The sequence below is a fragment of the Ylistrum balloti genome, unplaced genomic scaffold (genome assembly GCF_031769215.1).
Source record: "Ylistrum balloti isolate Yb309-2 unplaced genomic scaffold, AGI_CSIRO_Ybal_v1 Utg372368, whole genome shotgun sequence".
Lineage (NCBI taxonomy): Eukaryota > Metazoa > Mollusca > Bivalvia > Pectinida > Pectinidae > Ylistrum > Ylistrum balloti.
Genome location: NW_026783082.1, coordinates 9,856 through 32,998, shown reverse-complemented (window position 1 = coordinate 32,998; position 23,143 = coordinate 9,856). Strand labels below are relative to the sequence as shown.

At 35.1% G+C, this 23,143-nt stretch overlaps 2 protein-coding genes across 2 annotated transcripts; both read left to right on the top strand.

The window, feature by feature from the left end:
• Positions 1–587: 587 nt before the first annotated feature.
• LOC132564580 (uncharacterized) lies at positions 588–11,764 on the top strand (the record flags this gene model as incomplete). Its single annotated transcript, XM_060229231.1, has 13 exons — positions 588–765; positions 1,233–1,390; positions 1,562–1,696; positions 2,048–2,194; positions 3,876–4,566; positions 4,840–4,949; positions 5,077–5,211; positions 5,867–6,042; positions 7,848–8,626; positions 9,444–9,467; positions 10,014–10,100; positions 11,006–11,065; positions 11,709–11,764. Coding segments are annotated over 13 exons (2,736 nt in total), but the record flags the coding sequence as incomplete, so codon positions are not given.
• Positions 11,765–12,583: 819 nt separating this feature from the next.
• LOC132564581 (sentrin-specific protease 2-like) lies at positions 12,584–20,325 on the top strand. Its single transcript, XM_060229232.1, has 9 exons — positions 12,584–12,812; positions 13,040–13,153; positions 14,591–14,650; positions 14,811–14,873; positions 15,173–15,321; positions 15,734–15,865; positions 16,282–16,430; positions 17,242–17,362; positions 19,438–20,325. Exons 1-9 carry the CDS (start codon positions 12,584–12,586, stop codon positions 19,714–19,716), a joined length of 1,296 nt encoding a protein of 431 aa, XP_060085215.1. The 3' UTR covers positions 19,717–20,325.
• The last annotated feature ends 2,818 nt before the right edge of the window (positions 20,326–23,143 follow it).

Below are 23,143 nucleotides of genomic sequence, written 5' to 3'. Positions count from 1 at the left end.
TGATCAACTTACATGCGCAGTGATTTACTTTCGGTTTATAAATATATGTATGTTATCGTATCTACATACATGTATAGCTAGCCGGCGTGGTATTTAACTCTACAAGAGCTTCGTTTTTTTTAACTAAACATCGACACGGATAATTTCTTTCTTTGTGTACAGCATAATATATTGGCTGACTTTAAGTTACATTTAGAGAGGACTTAATTGAGGTGAATGAGTATTGCAATAAGTAGAAGTGAGGCGAGGCCCGTGAGGCGAACCATTATACTACAGGAATGTGACTGACATGTGATCATTATCTATTTTTCTCTAATTTTATATAAATTTTACCGATTAGTGGTCATTTAATATCCTTCTATCCTTAATAGTGATGGAATATTATTGGTAAATGACCATTATCCTTTTAGTCCTAATATTACAAGAATCTTGTATTGATTGCATCATAACTGTATTGTGTGTTCTAGATACCTCAATATATATAACTTATGAACTAAAAACAGTTAAGAAATATTGTGTTTCTACTGCTTCAGTAGCTTTTATATTTATTCTAGGGATATAAAGGTAAATTTCTCAAAACATAATAGAATGAGAGCAAATTGCCGTGGGTACAGTATTTTGATGCTGATCATGTTACTGACCCCTACCATGGCCAGGTTTCTGATCCTGAGGACTGCAATGACATTATTCGTGAATTCTGCTACCAGACATCCACTACGTACTCTGTGACAAGATGTACGAAGAATTTTGGACATTTTAGTCTTGGTAAGTCATTCAAGTAGAAATGATAGGAATATTGAGGACTGTGATAAATTTCTGATATTCTGAGGACAGAAGTGTACACCATTTCAAGACAAACATGTAACATCAGGAGTACATTCCCAATTTTAGGTATAGTCCTTAGTCTACATGTGCACTTGTGATTCGATCAACAAACAAATTTTCTGACAGGATCAGGGTTTGTATACATGAAGTTTCTGTTATGAAGTGTATTTAAGGTTTGTAGTCTGAGAATTTTAATGTGACAAAGATATCTTTTTAATACATATATAATTTGTTGTCTTGACACACATACACATTTAGTAAGTACAATATTTATCTACTAATATGTATTTGTACCAACTCATCAGAGAACTTCTGCTTAAGGAAGTTAAATCATGCAGTTAAACAATAGTGAAGTAACAGTTTGGTGTATATATATGTATTTTGTAATGTATATTTACTGTCTGCAGAACTTAATGGAGTTGAAGACCATTTTGTTCGATTCAAAGATGAAGGAAAGGTTGCCCACCAGTGTGACATTCCATCAAATGGTGCACCTTTTATGATAGTGGGCCTAAAACTGATGGAATGTCATCAAGGCCCTCAGCACAGGACCAAAAAAACAAAAGTAAGACATTTTCTATTACAAGCAAATCAATATCAATTTCATTATGTTGGATTAGTTTATATTATACATTTTTTAACAAACAATTAAATAAAGTAATGTAAGAACAATCATGTGGAGGTTAGACTTATTTAAGGGTCAGAGTATAACCTCATTGATGACATACTTTTTTAGGACACCAATCAAAGCCAGGTGGGAGAACATGGCTATAGCTTGCTGTCAAGCAGGAAGAGGCTGACAGGTACAAAAAAAAAAGGATGTCCTGCGGCTATAGTAATGAGGGAAGTCATTCATTTCGACCAGTACAAGGTATCAAATTGTCTTTAACAGTTCTGGTAGTTGTCAGTAAAAGTGAAGAAAATCAAAAATTAATCACCATCAAAACTTTAATTAAAAAAAAAATGTGGTAAGGATACATATTTCAATTACCGGGTATCAATGCAATTCATTTGTGATTTTTTTTACATTGCCAACATTTTTCCTAAATTCCAATATTTCTGTCTAACCTAATACATCTTACATACTAATATCTAGTAATACCAATACATATTTGTAGCACTGACATGATCCCCAGTCATTTTGTCAAAAATAGATAATGTCATTGAATAATATCTACTTTTTGATGTTGAGTATACATTTTGATCCATTCAATTTTGCTAGGTTCCACAGGATACAAGGTACTGGCGTGAAGGTATGTCAACAAAACTGAGAAATGACCTTCATTCATCCTGCTATGAGCAGGTTGAACAACGCAAAGTCATATATATAGATCTCCCAAAGGAACACAAAAATCACATCCTGGGAATGGTAAGTATCAAGTATAGGCCATATATATGTGTTATATATTCTTGTAAAAAGCTAACAATCATACTTGTAATTTATATTAATCATTTTTGAAAATGCAATTACAAAAGAAATAGAATATTCTCTTTGGATAATTCAATCATATGTACATTTCTATATAAAATGCAATATATCAATGATTAAACAAAAAATATTCTATAAGTTATCATCTAAATATTAAAACAGATCTACTGTACTCTCTCCCATCATTGTCTGGTTCTATCTGTTGTCATTTCAATATTACAACAGATACAACCAGATCTACATTCTCTCACATAATTGTCTGGTTCTATCTGTTGTCATTTCAATATTACAACAGATACCACCAGATCTGTTGTCATCTACACTCTCTCACACATCATTGTCTGGTTCTATCTGTTGTCATTTTAATATTACAACAGATACAACCAGATCTACACTCTCTCACATCATTGTCTGGTTCTATCTGTTGTCATTTTAATATTACAACAGATACCACCAGATCTTCACTCTCACACATCATTGTCTGGTTCTATCTGTTGTCATTTCAATATTACAACAGATACCACCAGATCTTCACTCTCACACATCATTGTCTGGTTCTATCTGTTGTCATTTCAATATTGCAACAGATACCACCCACTCTCTCACATCATTGTCATCCTCTCACATCATTGTCTGGTTCTATCTGTTGTCATTTTAATATTACAACAGATACAACCAGATCTTCTCTCACATCATTGTCTGGTTCTATCTCTCACTACATCTCTGGTTCTATCTGTTGTCATCAACAGATCATTGTCTTTCTATCTGTTGTCATTTCAATATTACAACAGATACCACCATATCTATCTCACACATCTCTGGTTCACATCAATATTACAACAGATACCACCATATCTACACTCTCTCACACCTTTATCTGGTTCTATCTGTTGTCATTTCAATATTACAACAGATACCACCATATCTTCACTCTCACACATCATTGTCTGGTTCTATCTGTTGTCATTTCAATATTACAACAGATACAACCAGATCTTCACTCTCTCACATCATTGTCTGGTTCTATCTGTTGTCATTTTAATATTACAACAGATACCACCAGATCTTCACTCTCACACATCATTGTCTGGTTCTATCTGTTGTCATTTCAATATTACAACAGATACCACCTACACTCTCTCACATCATTGTCTGGTTCTCTGTTCTCATTGCACACTCTCTCACATCATTGTCTCGTTCTATCTGTTGTCATTTTAATATTACAACAGATATCTGTCTGTCATTTTGTCAATATTACAACAGATACAACCAGATCTACACTCTCACATCATTGTCTGGTTCTATCTGTTGTCATTTCAATATTACAACAGATACCACCAGATCTACACTATCTTACATCATTGTCCGGTTCTATCTGTTGTCATTTCAATATTACAACAGGTACTACCAGATATACACTCTCTCACATCATTCGCTGTCCGTTCTATCTGGCTTTCATACTTGATATCACTGTTCCTTGTGACAAAACCTTTCCGTTAGTACATTTTATAACGATTTTTGATTATGTGAGACAAAAGCAGCCAGCGGGGCCCTTCCTGACTTTGGTAGTTTGCTAGTATAGTTATTGTTATGTCATGTGATGTACTTTGTCCTCTTGTAGGCTGCTGATTTAAAATCCCCAATTGATGAAAGAGTTCTGAAGAAAATTTGTAAGCTTGTAGATGAAGGGGTCTATAATCCAAAAGAAATGCATCGACACCTTAAGATCTACATAAAAGATCTCTTCAAAGACCGAGAGTTGCCCAGAGTCACAAATCGGCGATTTTATCCAAGCAAAGATGACCTCAGAAAAATTATATATCGGCAGAGGCGCAAAACATTGCACAGCCTGATTGACCAGGAAGACCTGGAAGAGAAAATACGTGTGTGGCAAGAGGAGCGTCCAGATGACATGTGGACTTTCCGAAAGTCATCATTTGTGAAGCGTCCTGTCATTGAAGATGACTTTGAAGAGGATGGTGGCTGCTTTGTTGTAAATGAAGATCAGTCTTTCCTAGTCATTTACCAGTCTTCCTGGCAGAGAAGATTGCTTTCACGGTATGGAAAGGAGCTTGTGTATCTGGATGCCACATACAGAACCACAAAGTATGCATTGCCATTGTTTTTTCTGTGTGTTCAGACAAATGATGGCTTCTGTGTTGTTGGTGCTTTCATCACAGAAAGAGAAGACTCCATCTCAGTAGCAGAAGCTTTACAAGTCATCAAGGATAACAATCCAAACTGGACCTGTAAAGGTTTCATGATAGATTCCTCTGAGGTAGAAGCAAATGCCATTCAGAATGTTTTCCCAGGTCAGTTTTATGTTTATCTTAGGTGTGAACATTCATGTGACCTAACTTTTTCCATATTGTGCCTGTATGTCAGGCAGGAATATAATAAAAAAGAGTTGTTTTTTTCTTAACAAAAAAACATGTCCTGTAAGACTTAGATTGCTTTCATAGACATTGTAAGTGGCAACTGGAATAATAAAGAAGCTGCAGGAAGATCCTGTTGCATGTAGTCTTAAATAACAGAAATAAATTTAAAGCTGAAATGTAACATTATTATCTTTAATATGTTAACAGGTTCAAACATCTTCATATGCGACTTTCATAGAAAACAAGCCTGGCACAGATGGTTGGTTGCCTCAAAGCATGATGTGACAAGTCAAGATCAAACTTCAGAGTTATTAAATGTAAGTTTATGCCTGAATAGATCAGCAATTAATTCAACATGTAAATATCATGTACACATATCTAATTTAGGACAGAGCTTAGGGTTTATTAACAAATGTTGATTTGAGAGAAAATTTTATGTTTTAGTCAGTGGCAGAGTCATTTACTGAAGCTGATTTCAACAAGAATTTGAAGAACCTTCATGACAGTGAAATATGGAAGAGTCAGCCAAAGCTTCGTCAATATATCAATGGGCAATGGCTAGCCAATGATAAACACAAGGTAATATTAATTAATAAAAGATCGAAGCACAGCAATATAATTTTGTATACATTGTAGTAAATAAGGGATACTTATACTATTCATTACCTCTGTAGCTAGGCAGTGTAGACCAATGATATACTGTAAACAAACATTTTCGTGTGCGATTTATTTTCGCTAATTTCCCGTTGAATGAAAATTTGCAAAAATTAATTGCTGTGAAATAGTTTCAATATGACAGGTATTTACCGAAGCCAATACGCTTGAGTGATTTTAACTTGGACGGTCACAAAATTAAATTGGCCCAATTAGACTTTGAAAACGCGAAATGAAGTTGCCACGAGTATTTGGTACGGAAGGACAAGTTAAGGAGTTTGTAACTTGATCTGCTCCGAAAAGAGTTTGACTATTATGATTACTGTATATCATAAGAAGCCTAAGACTGTGAATTATAGCGATAACAGTAACTCCAGATGCTGTTTTTGATTTACCTGTCTTTCCATACTTTCATACATCCAAGTAGAAGCCTTCTGCTTGAGACATTTCTTGATTATCATGACAAATTCCACAGATCACATGATTTTTAGCTGATCTTTGATTAATAATCCTCAACATGAGTAGATACATGCCAGTTTTGAAATATTTTTAGTTTATTCTAATTTCCTCTGTTTTAAAGATGTGGGTGTGGGCCTATAGAGGAGATGGTCTCACTCTGGTTGTAAACACCAACAATGGTGTTGAAGCACAGAACAAGGTGTTTAAGTATGAATACCTTGCATCACTACCCATGAAGACTGTGTCCAGTCTGATGACCCTCCTTGTAGACGATTTTTTCGTGGATTCATATCGAAAGTAAGTCACGATGTGGTTTTGATATGTGTTGTCAACCAGATACTGGCCATAGTGTTGACCTGTGTAACTTGTTAAAAAAATAATTACCCATATTTTCAGACTTTCAGAAAGAATTTGAAAGAATTAAGATAATTTTTTGGACTTAAGCTTTTGTAATAACAGTGTTCAAACATAACATGGAACATTATACAAATGCATACAAATGTGATAACTATGCAGTAAACCCTTTAAAATACCTTGTCACCCCTGAAGGGCAATAATTAGATACTACATGACTCTAGGTTGGCAGCACTGCATGTATGTCTCTTCATAAATAAAACATGGCATATATTTTACATTTAATTCAAAGCTTTTCAGGGATTCTTGGAGCGAGAAAAAAAATAAATGAAAACATGATAAGCAGATTAAAAAAAAACAAGTACTGTTTGATTTGTGTAGCTCTTTTGAATGAAGTCACTTTGCTATCTGCTTAATTAGTTTTTGAATTAGTATAATATAATAAGGAATATTTAATGCTTTCTTCACATACCGATATAAATGTTTGAAATTTCAGTATTTTTCAATGTTTTGGTAAGTAATACTAGTATTTTGTAAAAACTGTGTGCCTTGGTGTCAGCTTTGCTTGGTGTCTGGTGTGATTCATCTCTATTCACATTTTCCCATTTCCTCACTCATCACTTTATATTTCAGTTCTGCAATAGAGTGCTGCATATCCCAATTTCTTAGGTGTCAAAGCTGTGAACCTCATTCATCCCTTAAACATACGGCATGGTTGTGAGTGTATGTGTATTGCCAAAGAACCAAACCAAAATCCACTGACATGCATCTCGTATAGTTTGAATATGCGGCACTCTACTGAATAATTCATTTTAACAGTATTTCTGATCACCATTTATCTACCCCATCAACTCACCAAACATCTGTATAATATCACTCTTTTTACTTCCATTCAACACTTTAAGTACAGTTTCTCTCAGACTAGTAATTCTTTTTAAGCTGAAATGGTTATGGGTTTTTGTTATAATAATCCAAAGGAAGGAAAGCAAGTGAATATAAAAAAATCAGTGTTGAATATAACTCTTAAAATGAACCCCCTAAAGGAAACCTGCAGATTGAGAATTTACTTGTTATTTGTGTTTGGTGTTGTATATGTATTAATCCACCATCCAATGTCAAATATGACCAAAATCATGTGTTATGCACTAATAATCAGAAATGTCCTATTTGATGTTATTACTGCTGTTACATGAATTGAAGATTGTTTGTTACAGTGTGCTTGCCTTGTTATTTAACTGTTACTGCCAATCATTCTGTTTGTAAACTTGTAGGATTTTTTAACTAGAGATTAACCAATAATACCTATTGCTTAATAAAATAAGGTAACAAAAGCAATTAATGAAATGATTCATTGAAGTACAAGCATATTCTGCTTACTATTTCTTAAGCCAAATTACCGGCGGGTAATGACGTTTTGGTTGAATTACTCAGACAAGTATGTAAATACGATGCGCTGACATGGTAAGTCTGTTAACCTAATGATGCTCCACACCAAAGACAAGTGAGATTAATGACATATGGTATAGAATTTCATAGACATGTCACTCCTGTTTATTTTATGATATAATATTGAACATTTTGCAGTGTATATTACACATAAAAGAATTAGGATAAAATGAGGATATAATTAGGATAAACTTTTCTCTCAATATCATCAATACCAGCATGCATTTTACATTCCGCAATCTTAGCTCCTACCATTGCTACGGTTTCAATTAATTTACCTGTAAATATTTTACCTTTTCCAGATATCTTCAGAGCAATGTTACCATGTCAGCTGGTTGGAGGGAGCCATCTGTCTCCATTCCAAAAGAGCTCCACCACCGACCCAGGTACTTTGTACAGCACATCAGGGATGCCACACAAAAGTGTGCAGACATCACTGCCAGCATGATCACCTCGGTGACAGATACAGAGTTTCTAGTGCAGTCAGCTAGCCATCAGTCACGTGTCTACAGAGTCAGTTTGGGTGGAGAATCCATTATGCCATCTTGTGAGTGCAGGGAATTTATGAAAACACATCTTCCTTGCAAACATTTCTGTGCTTTGATGTGCCATTTTGCAGGTGATATTACTTGGAACTCCTTGCCAGAATTCTACATAAACAACCCTCATTTCATCATTGATGAGGATTGTGTAAACCTGACAGAGTTCCAAGATACCCCTCAGGAATCCCAAGGAAATACCACACCAGCTCCATGCCAGGCTAGAGAGGACATAGAAGTCAAAGACCAGAAGCATCCTCATGGGCCTTCACTAGGGGAGTCTGCCAAGCGGGTCAGGGAGCTGCTGCAGTATATCCGTAACCTTTCCTACATCGCAGATTCTATGGAGGTGATGGAGGAAGTGAGGGAGCAGCTGTCAGCAATAGCTGATCAACTGAGACAGAAATGTCCAGCTAGTGGAACTTTGCTTTTGGAGCAGCCTGCACCAGCCAAGATCTTTACTAAAAAGAGAAAATTTCCCAACAACAAAGAGTCTTTGAAACAGTTACCAACTAGGGCCAAGAGAAGACGTACTACCAAACGTTAGTATAATGAACACTGATTTCAGGCAATACCTGTACTTTCATTTGCAAGAAGATATGCACTGATGATTTGTTACCATAACTGAGACTAGTAGTCTAAATAAATTTCTTTTTAGGTCATCTAACCATAAAGTTTAAGATGATATGCATCAGCTGTCATTGTGTGCCATTCTTTATGCACCAAACAGAATCTTTTCCCCTTCAAACAACTTCTTCTCAAGAACTGAAAGGTTAGAGTATTAATATTAGGCCTGTATTTCTGGACGAAGGGCTATATATTAAACGAAGTTAAATTTTTTCATATGAATGACCTTGAACTACTTCAAATTCACCAGGATGAAAAATGATGAAATCTGGCATGATGCATGCTGGGATGATAATCATCCATGGAGTATTTCATGTCATAGTGCAGTTTGAAGTTGGTTGTAAAGTTCCACAACAGGACTTAACCTGCAAAATCTTTAGGCCGATTGGCCTTCTTGTTTCAATTAGACAGTTTCTAAAAAAAAATGTACAGTGTCAATGTTTCGATCAAATGACCATTAACACCTTTGGGTCTCTTGTTGCAATTCAGATCAATCATATTAAAATTCCATAAAAGTCACTATTTGGCATGTATTACATAGGTTGGTGTTTTACAGGCCAGGTTGAATTCATTGAGCAATAGGGTGATTTGTTTTGTTACTTGACAGTCTTTGAAATTTAGATTTCAGTGATAATATAACAGTATTTAGACAGTTTAACAGCAGGAATGAAATCTGGTACTTAGCCAGCAGGTATTAGTTGTTGGTTGATTTTTTATTTTGTCCATTTTCAGACAAATATCAGACAGTATATGATGGTGAGTTATTGACATTTTAGAAAATCCTCAATGAGACAACTTTATGTAGATTAAGTGACTGAAATTTATCATTCAGTGTCTAGTTAGTGTCAACACAACACTCCAAACTTTCTTGAGAATGACAAAGATCTCAAATATGAAAAATGGAAGTTACTTACATATGCTCTCTTTTACAAAAAGGTGTTTAAGTAGAACTCATTTAGATGATGTATTTATTTAAGCTGATTGAATAAGGTTAAAGTTCTTGGTTGATTCTCAGTGTTTTAATTTCCTAATGCCAGTTCAGTACTAATCATGATGATGTAACAGACATTAAGTCGTTAAATTAACTGTAACCATTTTAAAACAATTTAAATAAATCGAAGTAAATTTTTAGTGTATTTATATATTGTTGAATTATTCTGATGTCACAGAAGGCATCAAAGATAATTTTAATTAAGAGAAATGGTAATGAGTCATGAATATTATTTATTTATTAACTTATCAATTTAGTTATAAAATAGTTTTTAGTATATTACAACATTTGAACATCAGCTTATATTGCAGATTCTGGTGCTCTGTTTCATTCAGTAAAGGAATCCATCAAAGATGAAGCTAAGCCTTTGGAAAAAAAACACAAAAGGAAAAAGACCAGTATGTATATAATCTCTCGTCACAAATTGTTGTCTGCTTACATATATTTTAATCTAATATCTGGTACTTGCAAAGGATTAAAGTATCTTGGGGGAGTCTGAGCTTCAGGACTGTCAAGTCAAGATCAAAGTCACCATATTACTATTTGTATTTTTTTAGAAAATCTTTGTTGGTACTATATCTATAGTGGCTTCATACCAAATGGGAACTGATAAAACCTCGATACAATAACTAGGAATTAGCATAACATCTTGCACAAGGTCGAGTTGCAGGGATGTTGGGCCAAGGTCAAGGTCACCATTACAATTTTTAGAGAATAAGCGGCCTCATTCTTCAAGTTGTGATTTTGATGAAAATTCCCTCAACATTAAAGGACTGTTATATCTCGGACAAGTTCAAGTTGGAGGAATGTCATGTAAAGGTCACCATTACTATGTTCAGAAATCTTTGTCGGCATGCACACTCTTAATAGCTTTATTCCTTTGGGGTTTTTATAAAACATTACACTATAACTGAAGACCATTATATCTCAGACAAGTTTCAAAAATGTTAGGTCTATGTCAAGGCCATTGTTACTATTTTTAGAATTTCTCCTAGATATTTTTTTAAAACATATATACCAGACACCACCAAGCTTTCTAGGTAGGTTTGGGACATGTAATGCTTCAGTAGGCTTGTCTTTGAGAGGATGATATTGAGATGATTCTGTGGTAAATCAGCATATGGTTGCAAAAAAACAAACAAAAACAAAAACAATCCATGAAATAAAAGTGTATGTATGAAGTACATTATACATGTATATATATATATTCTTGAATCCAGATGTTCAAGTTTCAATTCCTTAAAATCAAATTTTTGACCTGTGAAAAGAACCAGATACAAACTGTTCTTTCATTTTTTTTAAGGAAAGACATTTATCAGTGATGTAAGAGGATCTTCAGAAAATGTACAAAAAAGTACTTCAAGTATGTATGGTTATTGCATGCTGTCAATAGAGGCTCGATTGTTGATACAATTTGTTCCGTAATTGTTCTCAAGTGAGGTCTCTAGACTGATCATATCATTCTTTGTGTGTGCTTACAAATACCGTAAATGCTTTTGCATGAGTTCAGATTCTAGCTCACTTCAATCTATGATGAAGAAAAAGATGACCGTTATTGCAAACTTTCTTGTATAGTAGTGGTTGTTTTACACAGAATTACTAAAACAGGAAACTGGCAATGGTAATATTGTTATAAACATGACATACACTTAGCCCATGTCGTATACAGAACATTATATTTGTTAAATACCAAACATATTTTTATACATTTATGGCATTTACAATACATGAAATTTTTCTCTCAGTGAATTTGTTTTAGTGCATTTCGCTCAAATAGCATAGGGCTAAGATCGATTGCACTAATCCCTATTTCAGTGTCCTTCTAAAGCAGTACTTTATATTTGAGGTTATCGGCTGCATTTTGTCAATGCACAAAAAATTGAGTGCTCCAAAATAAATACATTTATTTCTGAAATTGATTAACACAGGGTACACCTACATTGGTATCCACTGAATTTGTATCGTGTGGTTTCAATTAAAAGGAATATTTTTATGTTGTTTTGTAGAATCTCCCAAGTACTCCACTTCCAGGTTTGAAGTTTTGGAAAGAATTCAAGGTTAGTAAGAGTACCAAACCAACTGTAACCTTTTTAGCAGGAACAGGTGTAGAGGATTGGAATTGCTATAAGCAATGTCCATCCATCTTTCCACTTTTCTATCTGTATGGGTTAATATTTATGAAGTAGTGTGTCACATACATCATTGTACCCAATGCAGGTCACTGTGATCTACATTTTCACCTTCATCTAAACATTTAGTTCAGCCCTATCCGGCGGGGGGCACTGTGATTTGCCAAATCATGTCATTTATTGTACATTTTCCCCCCTCACCTTGTTGATAACACCTTGAAACAGGTAGGTATTGCATTCCAACTGTGTACTGTTCTTCATGTGTTGTTTATCTGTTCAGTTATTATATTTCCTTCTTTATCAAGACTAATTTATGTTTTATGCAATATGAGGGAGTATGAATGTTTTAAAATTACCAGTAGTTTCTTGGAAATCATGCAGAAATATTGATAATGAATGAAAGCAAAATCCCTAAATTTGTTTTAAAGTGAAGTATCATCATCAGGAAATAAATAAAGAAGTAAAGCTGTGCTCCTGAATCCAAAGTTAAGAATGTATGATATTGTAACCACTGTTAAGTCTTAATGGTTGAAACTGCTTAATGATGTATAAATCAATTAGGACTGTTTAAACATAAGTGTTATGTTACATAATTTACACACAGTGTGTATATGTATAGTAGTGAACACTTTAAAGTTAAGAAGTAAGATAAAACTTATATCCCTTTTACCTATCTTCTCTGATTTTACTAAAACTTTTATGTATTTTTTCATCATGGTAACAAAATCCATATAACCTGATTACAAACAGCTATGACAAAGAAGATGTCAAAGGAAGACTGGATGGAATTGGTCCAGAAAGCAAAGGAGACATCTAGCTTTTCCTTTGACAACACTAGCAGGACAGCCCATGCTGTGTTGGATGAGTGCTGTGATGAAGAAGAGCAACACAGCCTCATTCAGGATATATCAGACCTGGCTCCAACAGAGTTAAACATGAATAGCAAATTACAGTTGTCTTACCTCCTGCTGTGTTTATTGGGTAGGTATAAAATTGATGTAACCAATAAGTATAGTTAACCAATGGTAATATAAGTTAAATGACTGATTTCAACTTTTGAGAATAATATTTGTAAGGGTGGAAGGTTTGGATAACTGTCCAGCTCTTAACACAGAAGGAAAGAAATCAAGTAATCAAGGTTGTTCTATACATTTCTTCATCTATGTAATTCAGGAAAAATACTTGTTTTATTTTTCCATTTTTTTTAGTCAAGCAAGGCAGATTTGACCTAAAGAGGGACCTAAAAAAAGAAACTGAGGAAGCAGCTGCCGCATTTCGAGAAATGATAGAAGCACTGAAAGCCATTGATAAATTACAATCAGGTGTTTTTAGTATGATAATATTAAAAAGGGCATTGTTATTAAGAATGATACAATATTTTGCTCATTTTGTATTTTTTCACCTTTTATGTACAAGCAAAGAAAACAAAGATGAAAAATGACAGAAATGACTACAAAAATGTACTTACTGAAATTATCAGGGCAATGTGTAATTGACAGTTAATTTTCATTTAGAGCTTGAATTTTGCTTCACAAATTCCTGAACCTCCATTTTTTTTATCAAATACTTTTAATTATAATAAATATTGTTAATTTTTCTACAACAGAAATCATTTTTAAAGATTTTGATATATTATAAGCTAATATTCCTTGGTATTTCAGTAACAATTTCTTTTTATACGCCCACCTGAAAGGTGGGGGTATATTGGCATCACTCCGTCCGTCCGTCCGTCGGTCCGTCGTCCCGTCAACATTTATCTTGTCTGCAGTTTTTCTCCAGAACCACTGAAGGGATAATAATGAAACTTCCCAATAATATATAAAGGATAAAGGTCTAGAGCCGAGTCGATTTTAAAACTCATCTGATCAGTAGTTGCGGAGTTACGGCCCTTTATCCTTTAAATACAGTAACATTCATCTTGTCCGCAGTTTTTCTCCAGAACCACTGAAGGGATATTAATGAAACTTCCCAATAATATATAAAGGATAAAGGTCTCGAGCCGAGTTGATTTTAAAGTTCATCTGATCAGTAGATGCGGAGTTATGGCCCTTGATCTTAAAGAACTTCTTTAAATACAGTAATACATTAGTCAAATGGCCATTACTTTAAGATATCATTGTCAAACAAGTATTCCTTTTGGTATGGAGTTTTAAGGGATCACCTATTCATCCATATTGGTTTTGTATTCAACGGACCATAATGAAGGCTTCTGATTGGTTGAAATTTCGATAGTGGTGGCTTCTGATTGCGTGAAATTTAGATATTGTCTAATGTTGATGAAAATTGGCATGTAGCGGTTTTAAAGGATCACAAATTCAACTATACATTGTATAATGGTTTTGTGCAATATTTATTTATATACCGCAACTAATTATTATGATTTCTTGCACTTTCAATCTCCATGCATAAGGAATACAAATATAGCTGTATAGTGCTACTGTTACATGCGAAATTCCCCTTACATCACTACAAGTACATGCACATACTACTATACTGCTTGCTGCATGCTTATAATATCGCTACTGCTTGCCTTTTGTACTTGTAAATTCCTAGACAGTTCACATGTAATAATTTACATTTATCTCGTCAATGACTCCATCTGCCAAATTCTTGTTTTGTGAATGTTGACTCGAAAGATCAGGTGGGCGTATCATGTACCGTACTCGGTACTCTTGTTTATACTTAAAATAAAAATTATCAAATTGAAATACATTTTAGAAATAAATATTTGCATAATATTGAAAATATATTTTTCTCAGAACCAGTGCCTTCTGTGTCAGATTCTCTGCCATCAGTTTTGCTGGAGCAGAGGAGTACAAGTGAGTACTTTTGAAATATCGATTACAGCAGTGTTTACAATTAGAAATTAATTTAGTTTAAAACAAGAAATGGAGATAGCAATATTCATGCCATGTATATCATACATAAACTTTGAATACGACTTTGCAAACTTTTTTTTTAACTTTTCATGAAATGAAGAACTAAAGCTGAAGAAAGGAAAAAGGGTCAGGTTTAATCTCCCTTCAACTGTTGATCACAAAGGTAAGATGCTGTCCTCTCTGATCAAAAGTGGAAATAGCATGTGCAACAGATATAAATGAAATTGAAATCTTCAGCACATCCTTTGGGTTGTTAAAAGTAATTTATTTCAATCATAATGTGTTTCTTTGTAAATCTATTACTTTCATAAATTGATCACGAATCTGCTAGTAAGTTTTAAAATATAAAATGAAATATCATTTTCATGCCTACAAGTACAATATTTTATCTATATAAAGTACTTGGGTATAATACCCCAGTAGATACAGTTCAGCTAAATAAAAGTTTTATATTGTATTAAGACAAGTCACTGGAGGACCTTATCAACGTGGAGATCATGCAGTCAACATCAGCTCCTCTTAAGAAAAACTGCAGATACCATGTCTGTGGAGAAGTGTTGGGCATGAAGGATTTCCTTACCCTGAAAAATCCCAAGTGGCTTAATGATAAGGTAAAAGGCAGGACATTATATTCAAACAATCGTAGTCTGAGAATTTTCAGTTTAGGGAGCCTCTGACAGGGTAACATGGATACTTGTGACCAATTTCATAATCAATATCAAATGGAAATTAGATCATTTATATCCTATGTGATCAATGACTCTGGAAAATGTACAAAATGGAAGTTTCTGTGTCAGAAATTGAAGTCAATTTAATTCAATATCATTGGTACCCAAAGTTAATTCGTAATAACAAGATAATTATGATAAAGCATAATTCAAATAGTATTGCCAGATTGCCAAATATTGTTCAGTAATGAAATAGTCATACCTGCAAGCCTAAAAATAATTTTTAAAAGTCAAATTGATTAGATATTATGTTCAAATTACACAATTTAGATGCTTCAATTATTTTTGTTGTTAGGTTATCAATGCATATTTGGCAGTTCTTCAGAGGGAACAGAATCTAAAGATCATTGACCATGTTTTTGCCATGCCGTCCTACATGGCAGTGTTATGGGGCCAAGGCAAAATAGACCATTGGCTCTATTCTGATGTAAGTATAAATGGCCCAATAATTTCATTTGAGAATCATTTAAACAAGTTGTTACTTAGTGTAAATTATATCAGTAATGATTTGTAATTCTACTTCTTTGTTTTGTAATATTGTCATAATTAATTTTGACAGTTACATGTACTCTTTACCAAGTGATGGATCCGTAGATATTTCTTTGATTACCTAATGTCCAGGTTTCTCTCTTTGAAAATGTGTTTGAACCTGTACAGAAAAGGCAGATGTAATTATTTTTTTGTTTAGCATACACTGTATGTGTTTTTGATATTGTACGGCTATTTGTTTAAGTATATCCTAACAGAAGTTTTTTGTACATGTTCAAAACATTATTATATCTATGAGCCAAAGCAAAGAGGCTATGGATGGATAAGTTTTGATGAATTAATTGATTAATTCAGGTTAAGTTTGCAATGTACAAATGGATATTCCTGCCAGCAAACGTGAGTGGGAATCACTGGGTCCTCCTTGCAGCCAATGTACCTCAAGCAGCTGTGTCTGTGCTCGACTCCATGGGTGGCAACAATCAGGCACTTATTGAGAACTGGAAGTAAGCATTATAATATTCGAGCACCACGTTAGATAAGCTTTTTAGGTCATCTGACCCGAAGGGTCATGATGACCTATAGTCATCATGCTTCGTCCGTCGTCGTCCGCCGTCAGCCGTCCGCCGTCCGTAAACTTTTCATTCAAACGACTTCTTCTCAATAACCAAAAGGCCCAGAGTGTTGATATTTGGCCCATAGCATGCTGGCATGGAGCCCTACCAAGTTTGTTCAAATTAATGACCTTGACCCACTTTCAAGGTCACAGGGGTGAAATATGTTAAAATCTTTAAACGACTTCTTCTCAATAACCAAAAGGCCCAGAGTGTTGATATTTGGCCCATAGCATGCTGGCATGGAGCCCTACCAAGTTTGTTCAAATTAATGACCTTGACCCACTTTCAAGGTCACAGGGGTGAAATATGTTAAAATCTTTAAACAACTTCTTCTCAATAACCAAAAGTCCCAGAGTGCTGATATTGGGCCTGTAGCATGCTGGGATGAAGGGCTACCAAGTTTGTTCAAATGAATGACCTAGACCCACTTTCAAGGTCACAGGGTCAAATATGTGAAGGGCTACCAATTTTGTTGAAATAAATATCCTCTTTCCTGTTTCAATGTTGCTGTGCTTTAGTTTGTAAGAATCTTAGACAACTTCTTAAAATGGAAAAGAAAAAATCATATGTAGGTCTTTGTAGTCAGATGACCGTTAAGGCCCATGGGCCTCTTGTTGACAGATGCAGTAATTTTGAATTTGTTTAGTAAACTTTTATATGATATCTCAGCTAAGTATAATAAATTTATACATTTGCACAGAAGGTACATGACCATACGCTCAGAAAAAACTGGAGAACTCGGAAATAAAGTATGGAAAACTGGGGATCTGGTGTCTTCCAGACAGAAAGATGGCAATGCTTGTGGGTCCTTTGTGATGCTGGTAAGGATTGTTAGCCAGAACAAGAGGCCCAATGGGCCTGTATCGCTCACCTGCCAAAGCATGTCAGAAAGTTAAAATTGTACTTTCATGTTACCTTGAAATTGGGTCAAGGTCATTCATTTCAACAAACTTGGTTGCACTCCAGCTACAGGCTTAATATCAGTACTTTGGGCCTTATAATGTTTATTGAGAAGAAGTCGTTTAAATATCTTAACATATTTGACCCCTGTGACCTTAAAAGTGGGTCCAGGTCATTCATTTGAAGAAACTTGGTAGGGCTTCATCCCAGCTTGCTACAGATCCAATATCAGCACTCTGGGCCTTTTGGTTATTGAGAAAAAGTTGTTTAAAGATTTTAACACATTTGACCCCTGTGACCTTGAAAGTGGGTCAACGTCATTCATTTGAACAAACTTGGTAGGGCTTCATCCCAGCTTGCTACAAGCGAAATATCAGAAGCCTGGGCCTTCTAGTTATAGAGAAGAAGTTGGTTGAATAGAAAAGTTGACGCCAGACGGACGGCCGGACGACGGACGCTGCACCACGGCATAAGCTCACTTGCCCTTCGTGCAGGTGAGCTGATCCTTATGATATTGACATAATTGTTAGAAAATAATTATGAGATACGGTAATTGCATTAAACTCTAGTCATAAACCTGGATTATTTTTTAAATTATGTTTTTAACTCATCCAGCCCAAAAGGCCAAGTGAGCTTAGGCCATTGCAAGCACCATACCGTCCGTCTGGCCGTTATACTATTTTAATGCCCCTGCCATTTATTGCCAGGGGCATATAGCATTGCCCATGTCGGTCCGTCCCGTCCCGTCGCTTCCCAAATCAGTATATAACAGTATATACCAATTTTCATGAAACTTCATACAAACATCAAGTATGGAAAGACCTCATGCAGTGTTGAGTTTCTCGGCATTCTACAAATGGCCACCAGGGGGAGATAACTGAAAAAAGATGAACATCATCTGATTTCTACATAATTTGGTACTTGTGGGTTTTAAGGCATAAGGAAGACAATGGTTACCTCTGTTTTTCAAAAAGACAAAATGTCCACCTTGGGAAGATAACCCTCTACTATGGGGAGATAACTCTTACACCAAAAATTGAATTAATGTCCTATTTTGCGGAAAATTGGTATAAAGGGGTTTGGTGCCATTACAAACTGCATAGTGATGTCTGTTTTGTAAATAGAAAACTAATTCCCCACCAGGGAGAGATAACTCGAAACATCATGAACATCATCAGAGTTATACAAAATTTGGTATATAGGGTTTTTTGGACACAAAGAAGCTAGTTTAATTATCAAACTTCATACAAATATAAAATTAATTGAGAGACCTCAGGCAGTGAGGATTTCAATGTTTCCAAGGTCGAGGTCACTGTTGGTATTAATAGATCCCAAAGAAACCCTATCTTATGTACAATTTAAAATTGATTTACATGGGGGCGGGGGCATCTATGTCTTACAGACATTTTCTAGTTTTCTATTTAAACAACTTATTATTGCAACAACCAAAAGGCCCAGGAACATGCTATTTGGCTGAAAGGTTCCTTGGATGAAGTTTGTAAGAAAAATGACCTTGACCCGTATTAGAATGAAATATGTTAAATCATTGAAATAACTTCTGATGATTAACTTAAACATTTAAAGTTATATTTACATGGAAGGTTCCATAGAGGAAGCCCAGCAAAGTTGATAAAAAAACTATCACCCATATTAAAGGTTGATGTGTCAAATTTGTTTACACGACCTATTCTAGTGACCAGAACATCTTGAAGCATTGTTTAAGGAAAAGAAAAGCACTTAGATCCCTTGTTTGCCAACTTGTTATTATGCCTAGCGATACTGGTCCTCTGGGTCTCTTGTTACAAATTTATGGTTGGATTGAACTATAATAGAACTATTGAACTGACCATCATGGAAGTTGTAATTTAAAAATCTAATACTGTTCAATGATGTCATTTAGTGCTTTTACAGTGAACTTAAGTTTTAACATATGTAACATTAAACACAGACATGAATCTAAATAGTTTATGTAATGTTTAGTTTTCTTGTTTTACAGAATGCTCTTGCGCTGTCCAAGAATATGGACCTTAAGGATGTCTCACATTCCCTTTCTCTGAACATGAGGGAGTTTGTGTGGTGCAAACTACTTGCAGCATCTGAAGAGCCTCCTTCTCAAAGGAGCAAATGTGACATGGTGGGCTGTACCTCCCCAAAAAGAGCAACATGGGTTGCATGCAACGTTTGTGGGAGATGGTCACATCTGCCTTGTGTAGGACTTAAAGATGCTCCGAGGAGTGACTACATTTGCCCCATATGTGTTGCTCAGTATCAGTGAGCGTTTTTACCAAGTGTCATCGTCATCTGAATAACCAATAGTAGCATTATTTTTGTATCATAATATTTTTGAGAACTATTCATGTGCAGTGAAGTATTTCAAATGATTGTGACATTCAAGGTTATTACAAGCATACGAAGTATTGTAGTACAATTCACAACTAGGAAGGAAGGGAAACCTACTTGTGAATTTTGAAAAACATTCATACTGTACTTCTGGAGAATAGTGATAACCAACTTGCCAGTCAAAATCCAAGATGGCGGCCAGCGGCCATGTTGCTTCTTGAATCAGCCCAAAAAAAGACAATTGGACAACTAGGAACCGAGATGGGCCTACATATCAAATGTGAAAAAAGATTCATTCAGTAATATCTGAAAAATAGTGATAACGAAAGACAGTACAATGCACAACGGGAGAGGGGAACCTACAAAAAAAATGGAAAAAAAAGTGGTAACAAAATGGACTGACCATGGACCAGAACCAAAGGCAAACTTGAACATCCTACTTTCTTATGATGGTGGGCTGCAAATTAGGAATCAAATGCCAGTGAAGGCAGTGAGAGAGTCTTGATCTGGTTCTATCTGTTGTGATATTGAAATGAAAACAAATAAAAACCAGACAATGATGTGTGAGAGTGTAGACTGGTGGTATCTGTTGTAATATTGAAATGACAACAGATACAGAACCAGAAATGACAAATGATGTGACAGGGTATCTGTGTGACAACAGATAGAACTGGTGGTATCTGTTGTAATATTGAAATGACAACAGATATGTGAAGAGTGTAGATCCAGAAATGACAACAGAATGATGTGAGAGAGTGTAGATCTGGTGGTATCTGTTGTAATATTGAAATGACAACAGATAGAACCAGACAATGATGTGACAGGGTGTAGATCTGGTGGTATCTGTTGTAATATTGAAATGACAACAGATAGAACCAGACAATGATGTGAATATTGAAATGACAACAGAGAGTGTAGGGAGTGTAGACTGGTGGTATCTGTTGTAATATTGAAATGACAACAGATAGAACCAGACAAATGATGATGTGACTGGTGGTATCTGTTGTAATATTGAAATGACAACAGATGGAACCAGAAAATGATGTGAGGGATCTGTTGTAATATTGAAATGACAACAGATAGAACCAATGATGTGAGGGATGATGTGAGGTAATATTGAAATGACAACAGATGTAGAGGGAGTGTAGATCTGGTGGTATCTGTTGTAATATTGAAATGACAACAGATAGAACCAGAAAATGATGTGAGGGAGTGTAGATCTGGTGGTATCTGTTGTAATATTGAAATGACAACAGATAGAACCAGAAAATGATGTGAGGGAAATGTGTATGTGAGGGAGTGTAGATGGTGGTATCTGTTGTAATATTGAAATGACAACAGATAGAACTAGACAAATGATGTGAGGGAGTGTAGATCTGGTGGTATCTGTTGTAATATTGAAATGACAACAGATGACAATGATGTGATGTGAGGGAGTGTAGATCTGGTGGTATCTGTTGTAATATTGAAATGACAACAGATAGAACTAGACAAAGATGTGAGGGAGTGTAGACAGAATAATGATGTGATGAGAGTGTAGATCTGGTGGTATCTGTTGTAATATTGAAATGACAACAGATAGGACAATGATGTGTGAGAGTGTAGATCTGGGGTATCTGTATCTGTTGTAATATTGAAATGACAACAGATAGAACCAGAAAATGATGTGAGGGAGTGTAGATCTGGTGGTATCTGTTGTAATATTGAAATGACAACAGATAGAACTAGACAAAGATGTTAGGGAGTGTAGACTGGTGGTATCTGTTGTAATATTGAAATGACAACAGATAGAACCAGAAAATATTGAAATGACAACAGGGAGTGTAGATCTGGTGGTATCTGTTGTAATATTGAAATGACAACAGATAGAACCAGATGTGAGAGAGTGATGTGAGGGACAACAGTGTAGACTGGTGGTATCTGTTGTAATATTGAAATGACAACAGATGGAACCAGAACCAGAAAATGATGTGAGGGAGTGTAGACTGGTGGTATCTGTTGTAATATTGAAATGACAACAGATAGAACCAGAAAATGATGTGAGGGAGTGTAGATCTGGTGGTATCTGTTGTAATATTGAAATGACAACAGATAGAACCAGAAAATGATGTGAAATGAGGGAGTGTAGACTGGTGGTATCTGTTGTAATATTGAAATGACAACAGATAGAACCAGAAAATGATGTGAGGGAGTGTAGATCTGGTGGTATCTGTTGTAATATTGAAATTACAACAGATAGTGTAGATGTGTGAGAGTGTAGTTCTTGTTCACATTGTCTGTGTTGCAATTTAATAAGGGCAGAGATGTATGTATATCTCATGTGTTATATATATGCCTCTGATATGGGTGTTCTTTACTTACTGCATCTCTCTGATGGATGTAAACACATACATATAACATAATTAATTATTGAGTTAAAACAGTTATTATTTTACGTTTATGCTTCTTTCATATTGCTTGAATTAACATGTTATATGGATTTGTTAATAAACAGCTATGAACAGTTGATATTTTCTCTCATTTTTTTGTCATGAGAACTAGTCATTGTCTAAAATGGGGATACGATACCAAAATTATTGCTCGAGTCACATACACACGTACAATGTAGACTACTGTACCGTACTTACAGTGTACTTATTGCAGCCGAAGGATTTCGAGTTTGAATATACCTTTTAAACTACAGGTGGAAATCAGGACTTAATAAAAATGATAAAAGAAATTCCATCCTAATTAAATCATTCAACAAAGTCTTTCGGAATGCAAAGTATTGGAGTTCCGTGACACATGTTATATACCAGCAAAGTATTATGTTGAATGAAATATATTAATAGAAACCGAAAGTACAGAAGTGCGCATGCCGAAAAAAATACACTTCCTGTTCTGGTGCTATCTGTTGTAATTTTCCCCGTCCCCTAATAAACGAGTTGAGTGTTTATGTCTGTCTCTGTTATCCTGTCATCCGATGACCAAGACACTTCAATGACAATTAATTTTCAGGCTATATAATTTGTTCACTTTAACACAATACGAATGCCAGATAAGTCTTGAGGTCACATTAATCTCGTAAAAAAAGACATTCAGAGGTCCCGTTGTACTAACTGGTAACTTTGGGCGCTATGGGAAACATTATAGTGACTATATTAGGATTACGAAATAACTAAATGGACAACAAACTGGGGCGTTACGGCAATCCATTTTTAAAATGTAATTGCAGTTGGGGCGATATGGGACGGTTGTTGGGGCGAGATGGTAAACATGTTGGTGCGTTGTATCAATATATTGGGGCGATCGGTCGGTAATTCTATCATAGGTATTGTCTGAATGGAGTGTTTTGCAATACAAGTATTGCGAAGGAATAGTAA